Source organism: Heterodontus francisci, chromosome 3 (assembly GCF_036365525.1).
Source record: "Heterodontus francisci isolate sHetFra1 chromosome 3, sHetFra1.hap1, whole genome shotgun sequence".
NCBI lineage: Eukaryota > Metazoa > Chordata > Chondrichthyes > Heterodontiformes > Heterodontidae > Heterodontus > Heterodontus francisci.
The window spans coordinates 125141685-125161708 of record NC_090373.1 but is presented as its reverse complement, the minus strand read 5'-3'; the positions used below and the strand labels follow the sequence as shown (position 1 = coordinate 125161708).

General features: G+C 43.1%; 1 protein-coding gene across 1 annotated transcript in view; it reads right to left on the bottom strand.

Moving 5' to 3' along the window:
- klhl32 (kelch-like family member 32) overlaps positions 1-20024 on the bottom strand; it is a 321468-nt gene that overhangs the window by 264251 nt on the left and 37193 nt on the right. The window contains exon 3 of the mRNA XM_068018683.1: positions 18607-18714. Within this exon, the coding sequence (XP_067874784.1) occupies positions 18607-18714 (108 nt within the window). The remainder of the gene's footprint in view (positions 1-18606; positions 18715-20024) is intronic.

Genomic DNA, 20024 nt, shown 5'->3' with positions numbered 1-20024 from the left:
GAATTCCAACCCTCTGCATTAAAAATGTCATCCTAACCTCTATCCTCATTGTATTGGTAATAATTATAAATTTATGTCTACTAGTTACTGAATCGCTGGCCAGTAGAAACGTTTTTTCTCAATTTATTCTATCAAAAGCCTGTCAAAATTTTCAAGGATTTTGTTAGATCTCCTCATAACTGTTTTGTCTAATAAATGGTAAAGTTGATATGATAATCTAATGGGTACATTCATTTTAGACTCTTTGGAACATTCTCTCTGGATATAGCATTCAGTGTAAGACTGTTGAGTATAATTGCTACAGTAAGCTTGCTCCCAACTGGGGGGTCTCTAGTGTTCAGTTATCAATAAGCAAGTACAATACAGATGCTTATCCAACTCCATTCTAAGGAATAGAGCGCCAATTAAAGCTCATCATTGGACCTCTCCATGGCTTTTACATCCTCCATGGTGTAAGTCACCTAAAACTAGACACATTAGGGTCGAAGTTCATCTTGGGAATTAAAGCAAAATGGGAGGTATCTATGGAATGTCTCATACATACTCAGTTTTATTGAAATTAATGGAACTCAATATTATGCAGGTCAGATAAAGGGGAATGGATGTGATACCATCAATCTTACATGACTGTCCAAAACAAATGTCTCCCCCCATATTCTAACAGCAGCCTAACCAATGATTTGTATAGGCTTTGCATTACTTCTTGGCTTTTGTAGTCTATGCCCTCTTTAAAAAAAACAGGATCACATATTATTCTTTTCAAAAAAAACAGCTTTATCAACTTGTCCTCCCATTTTTAAAGATTTTATATCTAAATCCCATAAGTCTCTATTTCTTTTAAAATTTTACATTTATCACCCTCTCATTCTTCTTCCCAAATGTATCAACAACATTTATGTGCATAAAGTTTCATCTGCCACCTATCGGCAAACTCTATTGCATCTATTTCTTCCTCTTCAAGGTTAATCACTGTTCCTATTTTTTTTTTATAGAATCATTGAATGATATTGCACAGAAGGAGGCCATCTGGTCCATCGTATCTGCGGCTCTTTGGTGGAGCTAGTCAATTCATCCCATTCCCCTGCTCTTTCTCTGTTGCCTTGTAAAGAAATCTAGTCCCCATTACAAGTTTTGATTGCGCTGCAGATATTCTTTCAGGTACAGAATGCTGGTCATGTGCGTAAAGGGTTCCATCATCTAATGTTGAGGAGTGCACCCATACTGTACATTATCTAATTATGTAGTAGCGTAACCCAGGATCCAGCAACAGAGCTCCCTTTTGATCAGAATTGGATAGTGTGTCCTTCACGCTTGCCCTCATGTATGCTTCTCTAATATTTCAGTAGGGGGTCTTTAATGAGATAGAGCCCGCTGAAAATCACTAAGCTGCTTTATTTTACTAACAAGTGAACACAGAATCAGAGAATAGTACTGTACAGAAGCAAAGAAGGAGGCCAACTGGCACATTAAGACTGCACCAACTCTTTCAAACAGCTCTTCCCTTAGTCCCCATAATTCTTCTTCCTTCAAGCATTTATCCAATTCCACTTTGAGGGCCACTATTAAATTTGTATCCACCACCCAATCAGGCAATGCATTTCAATTCTTAGCCACTTTTCTCATGCCACCTCTGGTTCTTTTGCCAATCACCTTAAATCTGTGCCCTCTTGTTATCGACCCGTCAACCATTGGAAACAGTTTCTCTTTATTTGCTCCATCTAACCCTTCATGGTTTTAAGCACCTATATCAAACATCCTCTTAGCCTTCTCTGCTCTAAGGCGAACAATTCCAGCTTCTCCAGTCTCTCCATGTAATTATAATCCTTCATCCCTGGAACCATTCTAGTAAATCCCTTCTGTACCGTCACCAAATCCTTCGCATCCATCCTAAAGTGTGGCGCCAAACTAGTGGTTAATACATGTTTACCATCACTTCCTGGCTTTTTTATTCTTCTTCTTTGGCCTCCTTATCTCGAGAGACAATGGGTAAGCACCAGGAGGTGGACAGTGGTGTGTGGAGCAGCGCCTGGAGTGGCTATAAAGGCCAATTCTAGAGTGACAGGCTCTTCCACAGGTGCTGCAGAAAAATTTGTTTGTCGGGGCTGTTACACAGTTGGCTCTCCCCTTGCGCTTCTGTCTTTTTTCCTGCCAACTGCTAAGTCTCTTCGACTCGCTACACTTTAGCCCCGCCTTTATGGCTGCCCGCCAGCTCTGGCGAACGCTGGCAACTGACTCCCACGACTTCTAATCAATGTCACAGGACTTCATGTCACGTCTGCAGACGTCTTTAAAGCGGCCGGTGGGTCTGATACCAGTGGCGAGCTCGCTGTACAATGTGTCTTTGGGGATCCTGCCATCTTCAATGCGGCTCACATGGCCAAGCCATCTCAAGCGCCGCTGACTCAGTAGTGTGTATAAGCTGGGGGTGTTGGCCGCCTCGAGGACTTCTGTGTTGGAGATACGGTCCTGCCACCTGATGCCAAGGATTCTCCGGAGGCAGCGAAGATGGAATGAATTGAGACGTCGCTCTTGGCTGACATACGTTGTCCAGGCCTCGCTGCCATAGAGCAAGGTACTGAGGACACAGGCTTGATACACTCGGACTTTTGGGTTCCATGTCAGTGCGCCATTTTCCCACACTCTCTTGGCCAGTCTGGACATAGCAGTGGAAGCCTTTCCCATGCGCTTGTTGATTTCTGCATCTGGAGACAGGTTACTGGTGATAGTTGAGCCTAGGTAGGTGAACTCTTAAACCACTTCCAGAGCGTGGTCGCCAATATTGATGGATGGAGCATTTCTGACGTCCTGTCCCATGATGTTCGTTTTCTTGAGGCTGATGGTTAGGCCAAATTCGTTGCAGGCAGCCGCAAACCTGTCGATGAGACTCTGCAGCCACTCTTCAGTGTGAGATGTTAAAGCAGCATCGTCAGCAAAGAGGAGTTCCCTGATGAGGACTTTTCCTACTTTGGACTTCGCTCTTAGATGGGCAAGGTTGAACAACCTGCCCCCTGATCTTGTGTGGAGGGAAATTCTTTCTTCTGAAGACTTGAGCACATGTGAGAGCAGCAGGGAGAAGAAAATCCCAAAATGTGTGGGTGCGAGAACACAGCCCTGCTTCACGCCACTCAGGATAGGAAAGGGGTCTGATGAGGTGCCGCTATGTTGAATTGTGCCTTTCATATTGTCATGGAATGAGGTGATGATACTTAGTAGCTTTGGTGGACATCCAATCTTATCTAGTAGTCTGAAGAGACCACGTCTGCTGACGAGGTCAAAGGCTTTGGTGAGATCAATGAAAGCAATGTAGAGGGGCATCTGTTGTTCGCGGCATTTCTCCTGTAGCTGGCGAAGGGAGAACAGCATGTCAATGGTCGATCTCTCTGCATGAAAGCCACACTGTGCCTCAGGGTAGACACGCTCGGCCAGCTTCTGGAGCTTGTTTAAAGTGACTCGAGCAAAGACTTTCCCCACTATGCTGAGCAGGGAGATTCCACGGTAGTTGTTGCAGTCACCGCGGTCACCTTTGTTTATTCTATGCCTCTATTTATAAAGCCCGGGATCCCATATGCTTTATTAATCTGTCCCGTCACCTTCAAAGATTTCACTTTCAAATCCTCTCTGACCACAGGAAAGGTACCAGATGACTGGAAGACTGCGAATGTGGTACCATTATTCAAGAAGGGTAGCAGGGATAAACCAGGTAATTACAGGCCAGTGAGTCTAACATTTGGGAAACTATTGGAAAAAATTCTGAGGGACAGGATTAATCTCCACTTGGTGAGGCAGGGATTAATCAGGAATAGTCAGCATGGCTTTGTCAAGGGGAGATCGTGTCTACCTAACTTGCTTGAATTTTTTGAGGAGGTGACTAGACGTGTAGATGAGGGTAAGGCAGTTGATGTCGTCTACATGGACCTGAGTAAGGCTTTTGATAAGGTCCCACATGGGAAATTGGTTAAGAAGGTAAGAGCCCATGGGATCGAGGGCAATTTAGCAAATTAGATCCAAAATTGGCTTAGTGGCAGGAGGCAGAGGGTGATGGTCGAGGGTTGTTTTTGCGAGAGGAAGCCTGTGATCAGTGGTGTACCACAGGGATCGGTGCTGAGACCCTTGCTGTTTGTAGTGTACATTAATGATTTAGACATGAATATAGGAGGTATGATCAGTAAGTTCGCAGATGACATGAAAATTAGTGTCGTAAATTGTGAGGAGGAAAGCCTTAGATTACGGGACGATATAGATGGGCTGGTAAGATGGGTGGAGCAGTGGCAAATGGAATTTAATCCTGAGAAGTGTGAGGTGATGCATTTTGGGAGGACTAACAAGGCAAGGGAATAAATATACAATGGGGATGGTGGGACTCTAGGAAGTACAGAGGGTCAGAAGGACCTTGGTGTACTTGTCCATTGATCATTGAAGGCGGTAGCACAGGTAGATAAGATGGTTACGAAGGCATATGGGATACTTGCCTTTATTAGCCGAGGCATAGAATTTAAGAGAAGGGAGGTTATGATGGAGCTGTACAAAACCCTAGTTAGGCCACAGCTGGAGCACTGTGTACAGTTCTGGGCACCACACTGTAGGAAGGATGTGATTGCATTGGAGAGGGTGCAGAGGAGATTCACCAGCATGTTGCCTGGGCTGGAGCATTTCAGCTATGAAGACAGACTGGGTAGGCTGGGTTGTTTTCCTTAGAGCAGAGAAGGCTGAGGGGAGACCTGATTGAGGTATACAAAATTATGAGGAGCCTTGATAGGATAGAGAGGAAGAAACCTTTTCTTTTAGCGGAGGGGTCAATAACCAGGGGGCACAGATTTAAGGCAGGAGGTTTAGACGGGATTTGAGGAAAAATGTTTTCACCCAGAGGGTGGTTGGAATCTGGAACACACTACCTGAAGGGGTGCTAGAGGAAGGATACCTCACAACATTTAAGAAGTATTTAGATGTGCACTTGAAACACCATAGCATAGAAGGCTATGGGCCAAGTGCTGGAAAATTAGATTAGAATAGATAGGTGCTTGATGGCCGGCACAGACACGATGGGCCGAAGGACCTGTTTCTGTGCTGTATAGCTCTATAACTCTAAGACTTTTGCACAAGCACCCACAGTACTTGGTTCTTGCATCGACTTTAAAATTTAGCTTGTACTATTTCCCCTTGTTCTTCCTAATATAAAATGTATCACCTCATACTTTGCTGCATTAAATTTCATTTGCCATGTGCCTACAATTCCACCAGTCTATGTCTTCCTGAAGTCTGTTACGATCCTTTGCATTATTTACTACATTTCTTTGTTCCGTGTCATCTGCAACCTTTGACATCATTCCCTGTATACACAACTCCAAGTCAATAATATATATCATAAAGAGTGGTGGTCCTAATATTGACCTCTGGAGAACACCACTGAATACTTCCCTTCAGTCTGAAAAACAGCCGTTCATCACTACTCTCTGCTTTCTGTCCTTAATTAATTTTGCTTGCATACTGTCACTGTCCCTTTAATCCCATGGGTCTCAATTTTGCTTCCAAGTTTATTATGAGGTACTTTATAAAGTGCCTCTTGAAAGTCCTGATAGACATCAACCACACTGTCCGCATCAACCCTCTCCATTACTTCATCAAAGAACTCAATTAAATGCAGTAAAATCTGGTAGAGAGAGATACAGTTGAGTGCAATCTACGTCCATTTCAGTTCAAGGTAAGGTGAGGCCCTCAAACATGGATGTAGGACAGCTGTAAAACAGATCAATACAGGCACCATAAGTACAAGAGGCAAAAGAGAGAAGGAACTGACAAAGGAATTAAGAGCTAGAGGAAAACAGAATTATGTATATAGTAAAAGCGATGAAGTAGTAACCTCAGGTGACCCTGATGGTGATCATGACCTTGAAGGTGGACATGGGTGGCACAGTCTGTGCGTTTTAGTGAGACAAAGAAGGTAGTGGAATTGGAGGAGACAGGACAGAGTGGGTTCAGGTATAGGGTGAGTTCAGGTACAAGATAAAGTCACTGGGGATGAGGACTCAGTATCCATATGTATAAAGCTAAACATATTTCAGCAAGGAAGGTGCTGGAGTATGGGGCATGGCGGGGAGGGGTGGGAGGGCAGTCAGGAAAGACAAGGATCTTAAAGGAGAGGGGAAAGCATAACAGACAGCAACGTTTTCTCATGAGGAAGAAGTGCTGGAGGAATTTGGGGATAGATCAAAATAAGACCAGGAAATTGTCTCCAATCTCTAAACAATCTCCACAATAGTTTGGGTAGGGGGTGTAAAGGAACACGAAGCTGTCCAGGGCAATCATGGTAAGAGGAAAGAGCACAGTCGGTGAGCAAGTCAGCTCAGGTATCCAAGATGAGATCTCTTGTGAACCAACAAGTGACAATACATTTGCAAGGCAATACTGATAGGCCTGTCAGCTGAAGAGTCACTGGAGAGAAAATGAGAGCAAATAAGGGGAAATTGGATGGTCCACAGAGGTGACGAGAGGAGGAGGTAGTAGAAACAGGATAAATCCTGAAGGGGAATTAGGCAGCTCAGATGGTTGCTCAGGCAACCAGCACAGAGGACACAATGTAGATTCCAAGTGGAAGAGAAAAGCTGTGAGTCTATCCAGGGGAGACTAGTTTGCAGCAGGGGAGAAGTTGAGTGACTGAATAGGAACAGATATGATTGGAGATCAATGGCCGCATGATAATGTGAACAGGAAGGTCAGGGAATATAACGGTTTAGGTTGGAGAAAGGAGGAGAGATCATGGCAAGTGCGGTGGAGAGATGCAAGTCAGAGGCTAAGGAACTTAGGTGTGAGCTGTCCGTGCACATGTCCAGGGAACCACAGTTGTTGCCATATTAAACCAAGAACATAAAATCACATTGAGTAGCATTTCCTGTATTAGTTAGATAAAGCCCTGCACAGTAAGGAAATGGAGTCGCTACATTGCAGCACATGGTATGCTGCAAACAAGGGCACTCGCTAATTACACACAGGACAGCAGTGTCACACACACACTGCTTCCAGAGAACTAGGTCAGGCTGTAAATTGGTATTGAGATTACAAAAGAAACATCCAATCACTTGAAGCAGCATAAGGATGTGTTAAGCTGAGCTCTCATATCAGAGGACTGAGGTATGAGGTACTAACTGGAATAGAAAGAGTTCATTTTGAGCCCAGTTTTAAGTGGTCAGAGGAAAGGGGGACCTCAGGACCAACTGGTAAAAGACAAGTTCAGGACTGATGTCAGGAAGAACTTCTTCACACAACCAGTACTTAATACCTGGGGCAGCGTATAAAAAAAGGCCAATGGGTATGCATACTGAAGTGCTTGGCGCACAGCTTGGAGCCTATCCTCTCCAGCATGGAAGTGGTGGCCAACTCCATTTGGGGACCCAACATGCAGCGTCTAATAGTCAATGTCTCAGCTTCCATTGCAGCTCAAGCAGAAGCCACCCAATGTCTGAATACTGCAGTGGAAGTTCAGACTTAGGTCATGCAAGCTCACTGTGTTGCAATGCACTTTTAGGTTGCGGCAATGTACACTCAGACTACTGCCATCATGGCTGTAGATACCAGTGGGCAAAGGGGCTTGCAGGATCTTACAGCAGTCTAGCAATCTGTGTACCAGCAGATTACTAAGATTGTTGAGGCACTGACCTGGGGAGGGCAATGCCCCCATGGTGCACAAATTTGCTGTCCTCTCTCAGAATGGCAGCCTTCATCCTCCCACCACTATCACTCCGTCAGTGCCCTTGCTGCTGCCTGTCAGCCAGCAAGCCCAGATTCCTGATGCCCATGCCGAGGTGATGCAGTCCAAAGCTGGGTCTTCTAGGGCCCGAGCTGTGCACCCTGCAAGGCCATATGCAGTCTCCCCCACTGAATGTCAGTTGCCTCCTACCAGCCATGCTGCAGTTACTGGGGTAGCACTGTGTCAGAACACTGGGCCAGGCACCAAGCTTGATGCTAACTAGTCGCATGCACTGAACAGAGATGGCAAGTTTTTGACATGGGCTATTGCTTGTGGTTCCCTATTATCAATAAGTGACTATAACATTTTAAAAACTAGTAAATATTCAAAAAGTAATATATAAAAAGTTATAAAAAAAAGGGCCAAGAAATGAGATTAAGTAACTCTGGTTGAAGATGTAGCTTCTTCACAAGAACAATGATCCAAATGGTCCCTTTCTGTAATTCTTTCACTGGGCTTGACAATTCTCTGTTGAGCATTGCCGAACACTCACTAATGGCACAGAGTGACCATCTTTCCTTTATTTTTAAGGTTTCTCAATTGTCACTTTACAACGGTAACCTGATGCAAACATGTTAGGCAGCAGTTTATGGTTGGAGCAACCATTTTCGGCACCAATTGCACATGCTAACAATTATGAATATGCTTCAGATGGACATAGACAAGATAGTAGATTAAACATGGTTCAGTCGGTTGCACTCTTTTCACTGAGTTTTGAAGATTGAGTTCAAGCACCATTTCGAGCAAGTAATAAAGCTGATACCTAAGCACAGTACTGAAGGAATTCTGCATTGTCAGAAGTGCTGTCTTCCTGATGAAATGTTAAACTGATGCCCTATACAGTAGCTGTAAATGATTCTATGACATTATCCAAAGAGCAGGGGTTTGCTGGCCAGCATTTATCCCTCAATCAATACTACCAAAACAGATTAACTGGTCATTTATGTCATTGCTGTTTGTGAAACCTTGCTATGCATAAACTGGCTACTATGACTGCCTAGATGACAATGGGCACGTCATTAGTTTTGAAGTATTTTGTCGTATCTGGGGCACACCAAAGGTGTTGTATAAATGCAAGTTATTTCTTTCTAATGCGCAGAGGTGATACATTTTGGGAAGGAAAATAAGAAGATGACATTTACACTAAGTCGTAAATCTTTAAAAGGAGTAGTGGAGCAGGGAAGCAGGAGCTCAAATACACAAATCTTTAAAATTGGGAAAAAAACACTGATAAAGCGCTAAAGATAAGCATACAGTTGTTTAGGTTGGATTTAGTATGGTCCTGTACTGTATGGTATTGATATATTGAGTACAAAAGCAAAGAGGTAATGCTAAACCTTAACAAATCATTGCTTTTGCCCTGTGACCTGTTTTGGGAGCCCTAACTTTAGGGAAGGCTATCAAGGCCATGGAGACGCCAAAGGAAAGATTCACTAAGATACCAGGAATAAGAGGCTTTAGTTATGGAGACAGACTACAGAAACTGGGGTTCTTTTCTTTACAGCAGAGAAAGTAAAGAGGAAATCTGATAGAGGTCTTCAAAATTATGAAGTATTTTGACATGGTAAATAGTGAAAAACTATTTCCGCTGGGTGATGAGTCAATAACCAGAGTACATTAATTAACATAAGCAAAATATCAAATACAGAGCTACAGGGAATTTTATTTATACAGAGGTCTTTTCTCACATATGGAATACCCTACCAGAATGCATAATATAAAAAGGCACAACTCCAAATACTGGAAATCTAAAATTTATGCAGAAAAAGCTAGAATTGCACAACGGGCATAATAGGCCTCCTGTAAAACTTAAGGACTCTTGCATTTTGCCCAACAGTTAAAGCCTTTTGCAGAAGTTGAAGTAAGCACACAAGGACAGATTTTCTGACGGAATGCATCAGTACCACAGCCATGGATTGGAGAATTAGGCCAGCTGGCCGGAAGAAAAAAAAAATTGCCAGCGTGCTCTTGTTCATTACAGCCCCAAATTCAATCCAAATTTATGTAAATAAATGTGATTTCCTGTCATTTTTGCCGGAAATGCACTGACATCATTGCATGCCCATTGAAATGGCCACTAGAGAGAAGGTATGTTTTACTCTTTTGGAGTTTGGATATCTGAAGCTGTGCTGTACGATTTTCTGTTTGAGTTCAAATTTATTAGTACAGTTTGATTCAATTTCCTGAATTTTTACTGTTGCATTACCTGTAGCTTTTGCTTAGCCTTTTTTTGTCATTTTTCATGCCTTTTTGCCAACTTCAACTTTAATTTCCACAATAAAATATCAGAGAGTGGGCATTGAGGGATTTGAATAGTTCTGTATCTCTCTAATTCTTTGTGTCGCTCTCTCCCAACCAACATTCAGCAGAAACTTACTTTTCAGTTACTACTCCGCCAACTTGTTTTTGAATGACCACTCACCCTGTTTTTACCAAGTGCCATGACCTCATCTTCCCTGACCTGCTGCCCACAGAGCAGCTCGATTGCTTTAAGAAGTAGGGTGAAAAGAAACTGTTGAGGAGACCAAAAGAGAGGGAAAAAACAAAGAATGAAGGAGAACAAGAAAGAAATGGAAGTGAAGGCTCACCACTACCAATATATAGGCGCATGAGTGTTTATTTTTAGTTTAGTTTTAGTTTAGAGATACAGCACTGATACAGGCCCTTCGGCCCACCGAGTCTGTGCCGACCATCAACCACCCATTTTTTTTTTACTAATGCTACACTAATCCCATATTCCTACCACATCCCCACCTGTCCCTATATTTCCCTACCACCTACCTATACTAGGGGCAATTGCTAATGGCCAATTTACCTATTAACCTGCAAGTCTTTGGCATGTGGGAGGAAACCGGAGCACCCGGAGGAAACCCACGCAAACACAGGGAGAACTTGCAAACTCCACACAGGCAGTACCCAGAATTGAACCCGGGCCACTGGAGCTGTGAGACTGCGGTGCTAACCACTGCGCCACTGTGCCGCCCATCCAAAAAAAAGTTTATGAACTACTGATTTGTTCAAACTGCCTGTTGAAAATTGCAACTGGTTTGAGCCAGCCTTGAATGAAGGTGTGAAAGGTGTGTATCCCTGCAATCATTCGGTCGATGTTTAATAATAGTTTTAAGAGGATCACACAGTATTTATGCTGCAGTTAAATTCATTACCACAAGAGGTCATAAATGCATTAAAGATCACAAAATTGAGTAGAAAGTATTTTAAAAGGCAGGAAAAAAATGAAACAGAAAGGATACCAAAATTTGTCCATCAGGTTTGTACAATTACAACAGGTCATAGGGTCGTAGTCATTACATCGCAGAAGGCCATTTGGCCCATCGAGTCCATGTCAACTCTCCGTACAGCAATCCAGTCAGTCCTATTACCAGTTCTATCCCTGTGGCCCTGCAAGTTTATTGCCCTGAAGTGCCTATTCAATTTCCTTTTGAAATCTCTGCTTCTACCACCATTGTAGGCAGCGAGTTCCAGGTTATTACCACTCGCTGCATAAAAAGTTCTTCCTCACATCCCCCCTTGCATCTCTTGCCCAAAACCTTAAATCTGTGTCCCCCAGTCCTTGTACCATCATCTAATGGGAACAGCTTTTCTTTGTCAACCTTATCTAAACCTGTCATAATCTTGTACACCTCTATCAATTATCCCCTCAATCTCATTTGCTCCAAGGAGAACAATCCCAGTTTCTCCAACCTAACCTTGGAGGTAAAATCCCTCATCGCTGGAACCATTCTGGTAAATCTCCTCTGCAGCATCTCGAGGGCCCTCACATTCTTCCTAAAGTGTGACGACCAGATCTGGATGCAATACTCTAGGTGTGGCCTAACCAGAGCTTCATAAAGGTTCAGCATAACCTCCCTACTTTTGTACTGAATGCCCGTATTTATGAAGCCCAAGATCTCATATGCTTTGCTAACCACTCTCTCAATATATCCTGCCACCTTCAAAGATCTATGCATGTGCACCCCAGGTCCCTCTGTCCCTGCACACTCTTTAAAACTTTGCCATATATATTGCCTCACCCTATCCCTTTTGCCAAAATGCATCACCTCACACTTCTCTCTATTAAATTCCATCTGCCACTTGTCTGGTGTTCGTCCTTTAGCAAAAAGGTCCTTCTGGAAAGTATTACCTTCCAACTTTCTTCTATGAAGTTGAGATGCGGGGGAACTGGATGGAAGGATTCCCAATATAAACATGCAAAAATGTCAATTTACAGAATTCATTCTCTGTCACCAAGCATGATCAATACCTCTTCTTCTTTGGCCTCCTTATCTCGAGAGACAATGGGTAAGCGCCTGGAGGTGATCAGTGGTGTGTGGAGCAGTGCCTGGAGGGGCTATAAAGGCCAATTCTAGAGTGACAAGCTCTTCCACAGGTGCTGCAGAAAAATTTGTTTGTCGGGGCTGTTACACAGTTGGCTCTCCCCTTGCGCTTCTGTCTTTTTTCCTGCCAACTGCTAAGTCTCTTCGACTCGCCACACTTTAGCCCCGCCTTTATGGCTGCCCGCCAGCTCTGGCGAACGCTGACAACTGACTCACACGACTTGTGATCAATGTCACAGGACTTCATGTCGCGTTTGCAGACGTCTTTATAGCGGAGACATGGTCGGCCGCTGGGTCTGATACCAGTGGCGAGCCCGCTGTACAATGTGTCTTTGGGGATCCTGCCATCTTCAATGCGACTCACATGGCCAAGCCATCTCAAGCGCCGCTGACTCAGTAGTGTGTATAAGCTGGGGATGTTGACCGCCTCGAGGACTTCTGTGTTGGAGATACGGTCCTGCCACCTGATGCCAAGCATTCTCCGGAGGCAGCGAAGATGGAATAAATTGAGACGTCGCTCTTAGCTGACATACGTTGTCCAGGCCTCACTGCCAGAGAGCAAGGTACTGAGGACAATACCTACAGGGCATGAAATTGGGCTCAGTAGCATTTTTTTTGGGTGCTACAACGTTCCTTAAGGCTCCAAAGTGACATCTGCAGCGAATGTTCACACTTCTGATGCGAAGTAGGCTGTTCCACCAACATCATCACCTGAGTCCTCTGCAGCAGAACTCACGTGCAACCCCATCCCCCAGCGAGCTGGCACCTCCATTACCCTTTCCCCTAGTCACGGCTGCAGCGCACTATGCTTGGCACCTCACCACATGCAGATCCTGCCTCTATGCTATCCTCTAAATTATGCGCATTGCCAGTATCTGAGCTGATGACTGTGACTGTTAAATGAAGTAACGATGTGGCTTCATCTTCACTATCTTCTTTTTCTTTCTCCACTGTCTGAGCAGGTTGCAGTTCTTGGGTATGTGAAAGCAAAAAGGCACAAGAGTAAAGTTGTGGTTCAGGGCAAGGAGAGAGCAAGTGCATGATTACACCATCAGCAACTTCTCAGTCAAAACAGACCTTGGGATGAGGGAGAAGTGGGATGAGGAGGAGGAGGATTCGGTCTGTGGATATCCTCATCTTCAATAGCTTCAGCCCCACCGGTGGCCACGGCCTCAGCAACAGCCCTTTGCAAAAAGGCCAACGCCATCTCCTCTACGGGGGTTAGAACATGCAGGCGTGCCTCTACCCTTCCTGTTTGTTCCTGCTGCCTCTGGTTGTGTGCCATCTTCTCCAGAAAAAGAGGGGGAAATGTGTCAGTGAGTGCCGTGCAATCTGTTTGGGTGAACTGGCTGTCATGGTTGAATAGTTGGCAGTGCATGCAAGCTGTGAGATGTGGGCTTGGGTCTTGCAGCAGTGCTGTGTGTATGAGGGTGAGGTGGCATTCTGAATGCTAGGTATGAGGCCTGATTGATAGAGATTGTTGGCAGGTGAGTGGGGGTGTGGTATGGTGAGTTGAGCAGTGGTGCAGTTAGCGGAATACAGCATTTGAAGATGAATTCACTGACCTCGACTGCTCGTGTGAGGTCATCCTGCACAGCACCCATGTTCTTGGAGCTATACTTTTGGCATAGACCTCCTCCTCTATCTCATGACACTACTTCCTCAGCATGTGTTTGGAGGGCCTCCAATCTCCAGGGATACAGGATATCTCTCCTCCATTCTGCCCCCAGTGCAGCAACCTTGGTGCCTGCTCTCTCCTATGGTCAATCAATGTTGATTGTTACACAGAATACTATTCCCAATGATCTCAGCACCTCCACAATCACAATGCACTTCTCCTTAAGAGACATTTAGTGCTTGGAAGTAACCATATTGGGCCCCCTGCTAATGTGTGCAGCCAATGAACAGTGCAGTTAGCACTAGCTACATGCTGAAATTATTATAATGAGCAGGCAGCACAAAGTTGGCATGCTGCCTGTATTCCACTGAACAGGCACAGGTTAATCACACTTCACAATCCCCATGCTTGTTTTCAGGGGCTGACCTCCAATTTAACTCCTATAACATGTGAATCGGAATAAAGCAGGGACCTGTGCCACCTTCCTAAAATCATTGAGTAAGTCCCTAGGACTAACCTGTGATCAGAAGGGAGAGATCTGGATTATACGTGGCTGATCAAGCTGATGGCAGTGATGACTTAAGACCCTTATTTCTTCTTTTTCTTGTATAACAAACCAAGTAGAAAAAGGCTGTTTGGCCCATCAAGTCCAGTGCATCAAAATCTGCATATGTTCTACTGTGATGGAATATAGGTAAAATAGTCTTGATTAAGTAGAATTTGGAAATAGTTAGTGTATTATGCCTTTAGAGTTAAAAATTGAATAAATGGTTAGTTTTCAGAGCTCACTGAAGTTCCCCTTTAAGATGGCAGTGTTAAACATTTCAAGGTCTCTGTTAGAATCTTCTTCTTTGGCCTCCTTATCTCGAGAGACAATGGATACGCGCCTGGAGGTGGTCAGTGGTGTGTGGAGCAGCGCCTGGAGTGGCTATAAAGGCCAATTCTAGAGTGACAGACTCTTCCACAGGTGCTGCAGAAAAATTTGTTTGTCGGGGCTGTTACACAGTTGGCTCTCCCCTTGCGCTTCTGTCTTTTTTCCTGCCAACTGCTAAGTCTCTTCGACTCGCCACACTCTAGCCCCGCCTTTATGGCTGCCCGCCAGCTCTGGCGAACGCTGGCAACTGACTCCCACGACTTGTGATCAATGTCACAGGACTTCATGTCGCTTTTGCAGACGTCTTTAAAGCGGAGACATGGACGGCCGGTGGGTCTGATACCAGTGGTGAGCTCGCTGTACAATGTGTCTTTGGGGATCCTGCCTCTGTTAGAATAGAATTGCTGTTACCGGGGGCTGGGAAGATAAACACACACATTGAAATATCCTGTGTGACCTCAGTAGGGGGTAGCAATAAACTTAATTGCTTTATGGGGTTGTTGTTCAGACAGGTCGGCTCCGGAGGTTGCTGTGGGTACCATGGAAAGGTCAATTAACAATAAGTGGAATGTACTCACAGAAACAAGAGAGGTCAAGTAAACACAATTATAAACATTTCGACCAGATAAAAGCTCACAACAGTAAAACATCAAGTTAAAGATATGGATTTTAAAAGGAGCACAGGAGGGTCACATCTAATGCAAAAGTCATATGACACCTTAGAAATAGTATAAAAATACAAGGTTATGAAGCAAACACTTAGGGGTGTTGAATCCTCAACAAACACTTCCCTTATTCGGGGATTTAAGGTACAAATTTACTTTAAATTTTGATGGATATTCTGAGATAATTTTGCTGTAACATTTGCAAGGTTAAACTTTTGAATTCTATGTTAGAAATATGAATATGTGTTACATCTCTAAGTAATATTTAATATTATGACATACTTATCCACTTAAGTTTATTGCATGTTAAATTCTTTAATAAATATATAAAATTTAATGCATCGTCTCGTGTAGTATTCTGTATACAACTACAAGAACCCCACACTGTGTCTCTTTAAGTGGAGAGATACATATTGAAGAGAGTTTCCCAGACCATTATAATATCTGGGATATTTATGACTTAGCCACAAAAATATTAACAGTTGGCTATCCGAAAGATGGTAAAATTCTCTGTTGGTTTTCTTTCTTTGATGGAAAGCTAGTGCAATTCTTTGGACCCAAGTAAATGAGAATTTGTCTGGTTTGAACTTGATTAAAGGAGATTTGTTAGAGATGTGCTCCTGATTTGGTTTAGTCCCTACAAGGGGTTAAAGTTATAAATCACTTCACAAATAGAGAGAGGCTGGCATCAATATGCAAGAAAGTAGCAAAATGGTTCTTAATTCAAGGAAAAAAAGAAAACAGCTGTTTAGATTTAGGGTAAGTGGAGACAGTACACCACGAAGTGCAACCATATTTTCTTGTGCAATTCTACAACTTGAGTCTGGAATCGGTCAGTGACGGACCTGTGGGTTTGTTCCAATACTACCTCAAGAGAAGCAAGCAGTTGCAGTCAGTTCCTAAACATTCCCAGTGTTCATACTCATCCCCAGGTTGCTTTTTCTATTATAGTAATGAAAGCATGTCCCATTTACAGTCTATGTAAAAGCTCTTTGCTTTTAATGTCAATATAAAAATGTCAGATAGGTGGGAAACTCATGACATGGTCAGATCAAATTACACAGATTCTGTCTCAAAAGGATAGGCACTCTGAATTCACTGCAGAAGTTTTATGTATGATACTATGCACGTAATGCTGATGGGCAAATGATACTTGCCTCCTTGTACTGAGATTCTACAGTGACTTTCTCTCCTTTTACTTTCAGACAGCTTTGTGTCAATACTGCTCTCTACATTCAGGTACAGTAGTGTTGTGGTTGTGGCACTGGACTTAGCAACCCAGAGGTTTAGTGTTCAAATCTCACCAAGTTGTATGGCAAGTTGCAAAACCACTGTAAATTATAAGCTACCATTAGGACAAATTACCAGACTCTTGTAAAACCCACAAACATCCTTCAAGAACAGGGGAGATGGTGGCATAATGGTAATGTCACTGGACTAGTAATTCAGAAATCCAAGTTAATACTCTGGGGACGTGAGTTCAAATCCTACCCTGGTAGCTGGTAGAAATTAAGTTCAATTAATTGATCAATTCAATTAGTTACTTTAAAAAAATCTGGAATTGAAAACTAGTCTCAGTAATGGTGGCCGTGAAACTACCATCGATTGTCGTAAAAACCCATCTGGTTCACTAATGTCCTTTTGGAAAGGAAATCTGCTGTCCTTACCTGGTCTGGACTACATGTCTACATGTGACTCCAAAGCAATGTGGCTGACTCTTAACTGAATTCAGTTGTCAAGGGCAACAAATGCTGTCCTTGCCATCGACGCCCACAACCCATGAAACGAATAAAAAAAAAGTCTGTCCCTTTGCTTCCAGCCAACCAGGAGGGAACATGTCAGATTTGGTCTACGCGTGACTCCGGTCTCACAATATATGGTTTTCTCTTAATGCCCTGTAGTGGACTATCAATCCATTTAGTTGCTTAAGAATCACTACAAAACAGAATCATAACATCTCAGAGACCCCAACTGACAAGATCAGGACAACACTCAGGTAGTCTCAGTCCAGTTGATACTGCAAAGTCTTTATTACTAAAATCTGAGGACTGGTGCACAGGTGCCAAAGACTAGGCAAACAACAACCAGACATATTCACATAACTGTCAGACAATATTCCAGACTCTTCCATTGCCATCCTTATGTGCATCACGTCCCATCAGAAAGAGAGACCCATCTGAGACAGGGCCACAGTGGTATACAGTTGGGTGGGCATAACCCAGGAAGCACTCAACATTTACTCTAGACCATAGGAAGTCAATAAGGAGAGGAAACCAACAAGCGAGAGTAGCATGCTTGACTTTGTCTTCACCAACCTATACAGATCTACACAGATACATCTATCCAAGGATCAATATCTATTACCCCCCGTTACTGACAAATTCAAGTCGAATTAAAGGGTTCTTTGATTAATACTTTTCATAGTCTCATATATACTGGAAAAGTACATCAAATCTAGAGGATAGCAAGGTTAGTCCCAACATTCAAAGCTAGCCCATCTTTGTAATAAATGTCAAAACAGGACATCTAAAGCCTGCAACTTCTGTTTTGAATCACAAAAGGTAGACAAGACTCAAAGAAATTATAGGGTCACATCATTATAATCTTTCACTATCTCACAAATCCAACTATACTTGTTTATTTGGCAATTCAAATTGTTCAAACAGAACATTCAGCTTAGGTGTGAATGCCCACTAGGAGTAAACACATTTGACTTCTTGGAACCATCACCAAATCAACAATGAAATATTTTACAATCCCTTACAATAGCTAAGTTATAAATACTGACTCGATAGCATCATGATTCCATGCTTCATTCCTTATATGGTGTGAAAATATAATTGCAAAAGTTCACCATGGTTCCAGTTCCTGACAACAAAATTGTCCTTTTAGGATTATACTCTATTAAACCATTCAAGACCAGCAAAGAAACTAATTTCTTCAAAGTAGATTTTGACATTTCAGACCACAATGGGAACTCAAGGGTAGGATGTACTTTGATGAGCATTATAGCTTCAGTTTGTGATGGTTCTTAAGTGCTATTTAAAATTTGATAGGTGCAAGTAAATGCATGTTACAGGTTCTGGAAATATAGTAATCACTCAGAGTTTGGAGTCACTACTGTCCGTTCCCTCACCACATAGGAATGGAAGGTTTTGAAAAGTTATGAGAACATAGTTGGCGCAGGGAAATACACACAACACAACACGCAGTTATCATTTCATGTGAAATTCTGTCGCAGTTGAGTTTAATACATGTTTCCTTCTTACATAGAGGAAATGGCCATTTTAAAGTTTTAATTAATTAATTAATTCCCAGCAAGAATTCAACTGAGTGCCTATCATTTTGTTCCAACAAAGCAAATAATTCTGTACCTGGCCTGTATATGCAAAATCCAGAGCTTGTTTCAGACCCAGGCTGGTCACTCCGTGTAGGCTAACTTCCTCAGCAACGCTCTCCACCATACACAGGCTAAACATGGCCTGAAAACAGAGGTAAAATAAATTCATCTCAAGGGTCAATTGCATATAATGCATTATAGAAGCGTACATATTCTAATTTTTGTCACTTTTCACATTTAGAGTTAATCTCTTATTATCACCAAAAGTATTGCAAGTGCATACTCAATGCTGGGATCTGCAGTTCACATTTGCAATATGGTCTGTAGTTCAGCAAGCATTAACATTGAGTTAACGACAGATTATCTTTTTAACACCCGCTACAGTGGCCCTGATTCATTTGATGAGGGCCTCAGGTGGTGATCTTATAATCTTCAAGGTTGTAAATTAGATCATTCTTCAGTGAACAGGGGATGTTTCAGTGGAGGTTGAAGTTACTGAAGAGACTAAATGATGAGAAAAGTAACGTGACTTAGGTGAGGAAGACAGCTAAGGGCATGAAAGGCAGTAGAAAATAAGGACTTGAGAGAAGCAGCAAGATTGCTGGACATTGAAGTGGGAACAAATAAAGAAGAAAATGCTGGTGGGGTAAGTGAGCAGTCAAGATGGAATCTGAAAATGTTAACTACGTCAATGCTACACAAGTTTGAGTATGGAACATGCAGCTAGGTAGGGCAGACTTAGCGAGAAAAAGGAATCACTGTCAGATCCAGGTTTCCATCAAGACTTAGAGTCAGAGAGTCAATCATGGCACAGAAGGAGGCCATTCAATCCATTGAGTCCATGCTGTCTCTCCACAGAACTATGCTGTCAGTCGCACTCCCTGGCTCAATCCCCACAGCCTTGCCAGTCTATTTCTCTCACATGGCCATCCAACTTCCTCTTGAAGTCACTGATCTTCTCCGCTTCCACCACTCTTGTGGGCAGCAAGTTCCAGGTCATTACCACCCGCTGCGTAAAAAAATGCTTCCTCTTTTGCCCCAAACTTTCAATCTGGGTCACTTAGTCCTTGCACCATTTGTTAATGGGAACAGCTTTTCCTTGTCTAACTTACCTAAGCCTGTCATAATCTTGTACACTTCTATTAAATCTCCCCTCCATTACCTTTGCTTTAAGGAGAACAAACCCAACTTTTATAACCTAACATTATAAGTAAAGATCCGATCCCTGGAATCATTATGGTAAATCTCCTCTGCACCCTCTCAAGGACCCTCACATCCTGCCTGAAGTGTGGTGACCTGAACTGGATGCCATACTCCAGTTGGGGCCTAACCAGAGCTTTACAGCGGTTCAGCATAACTTCCCTGCTTTTGTACTCAATGCCTCTACTTCTGAAGCCCAAGATCCTATATACTTTACTAATCACTCTCGCAATATGTCCTGCTACCTTCAAG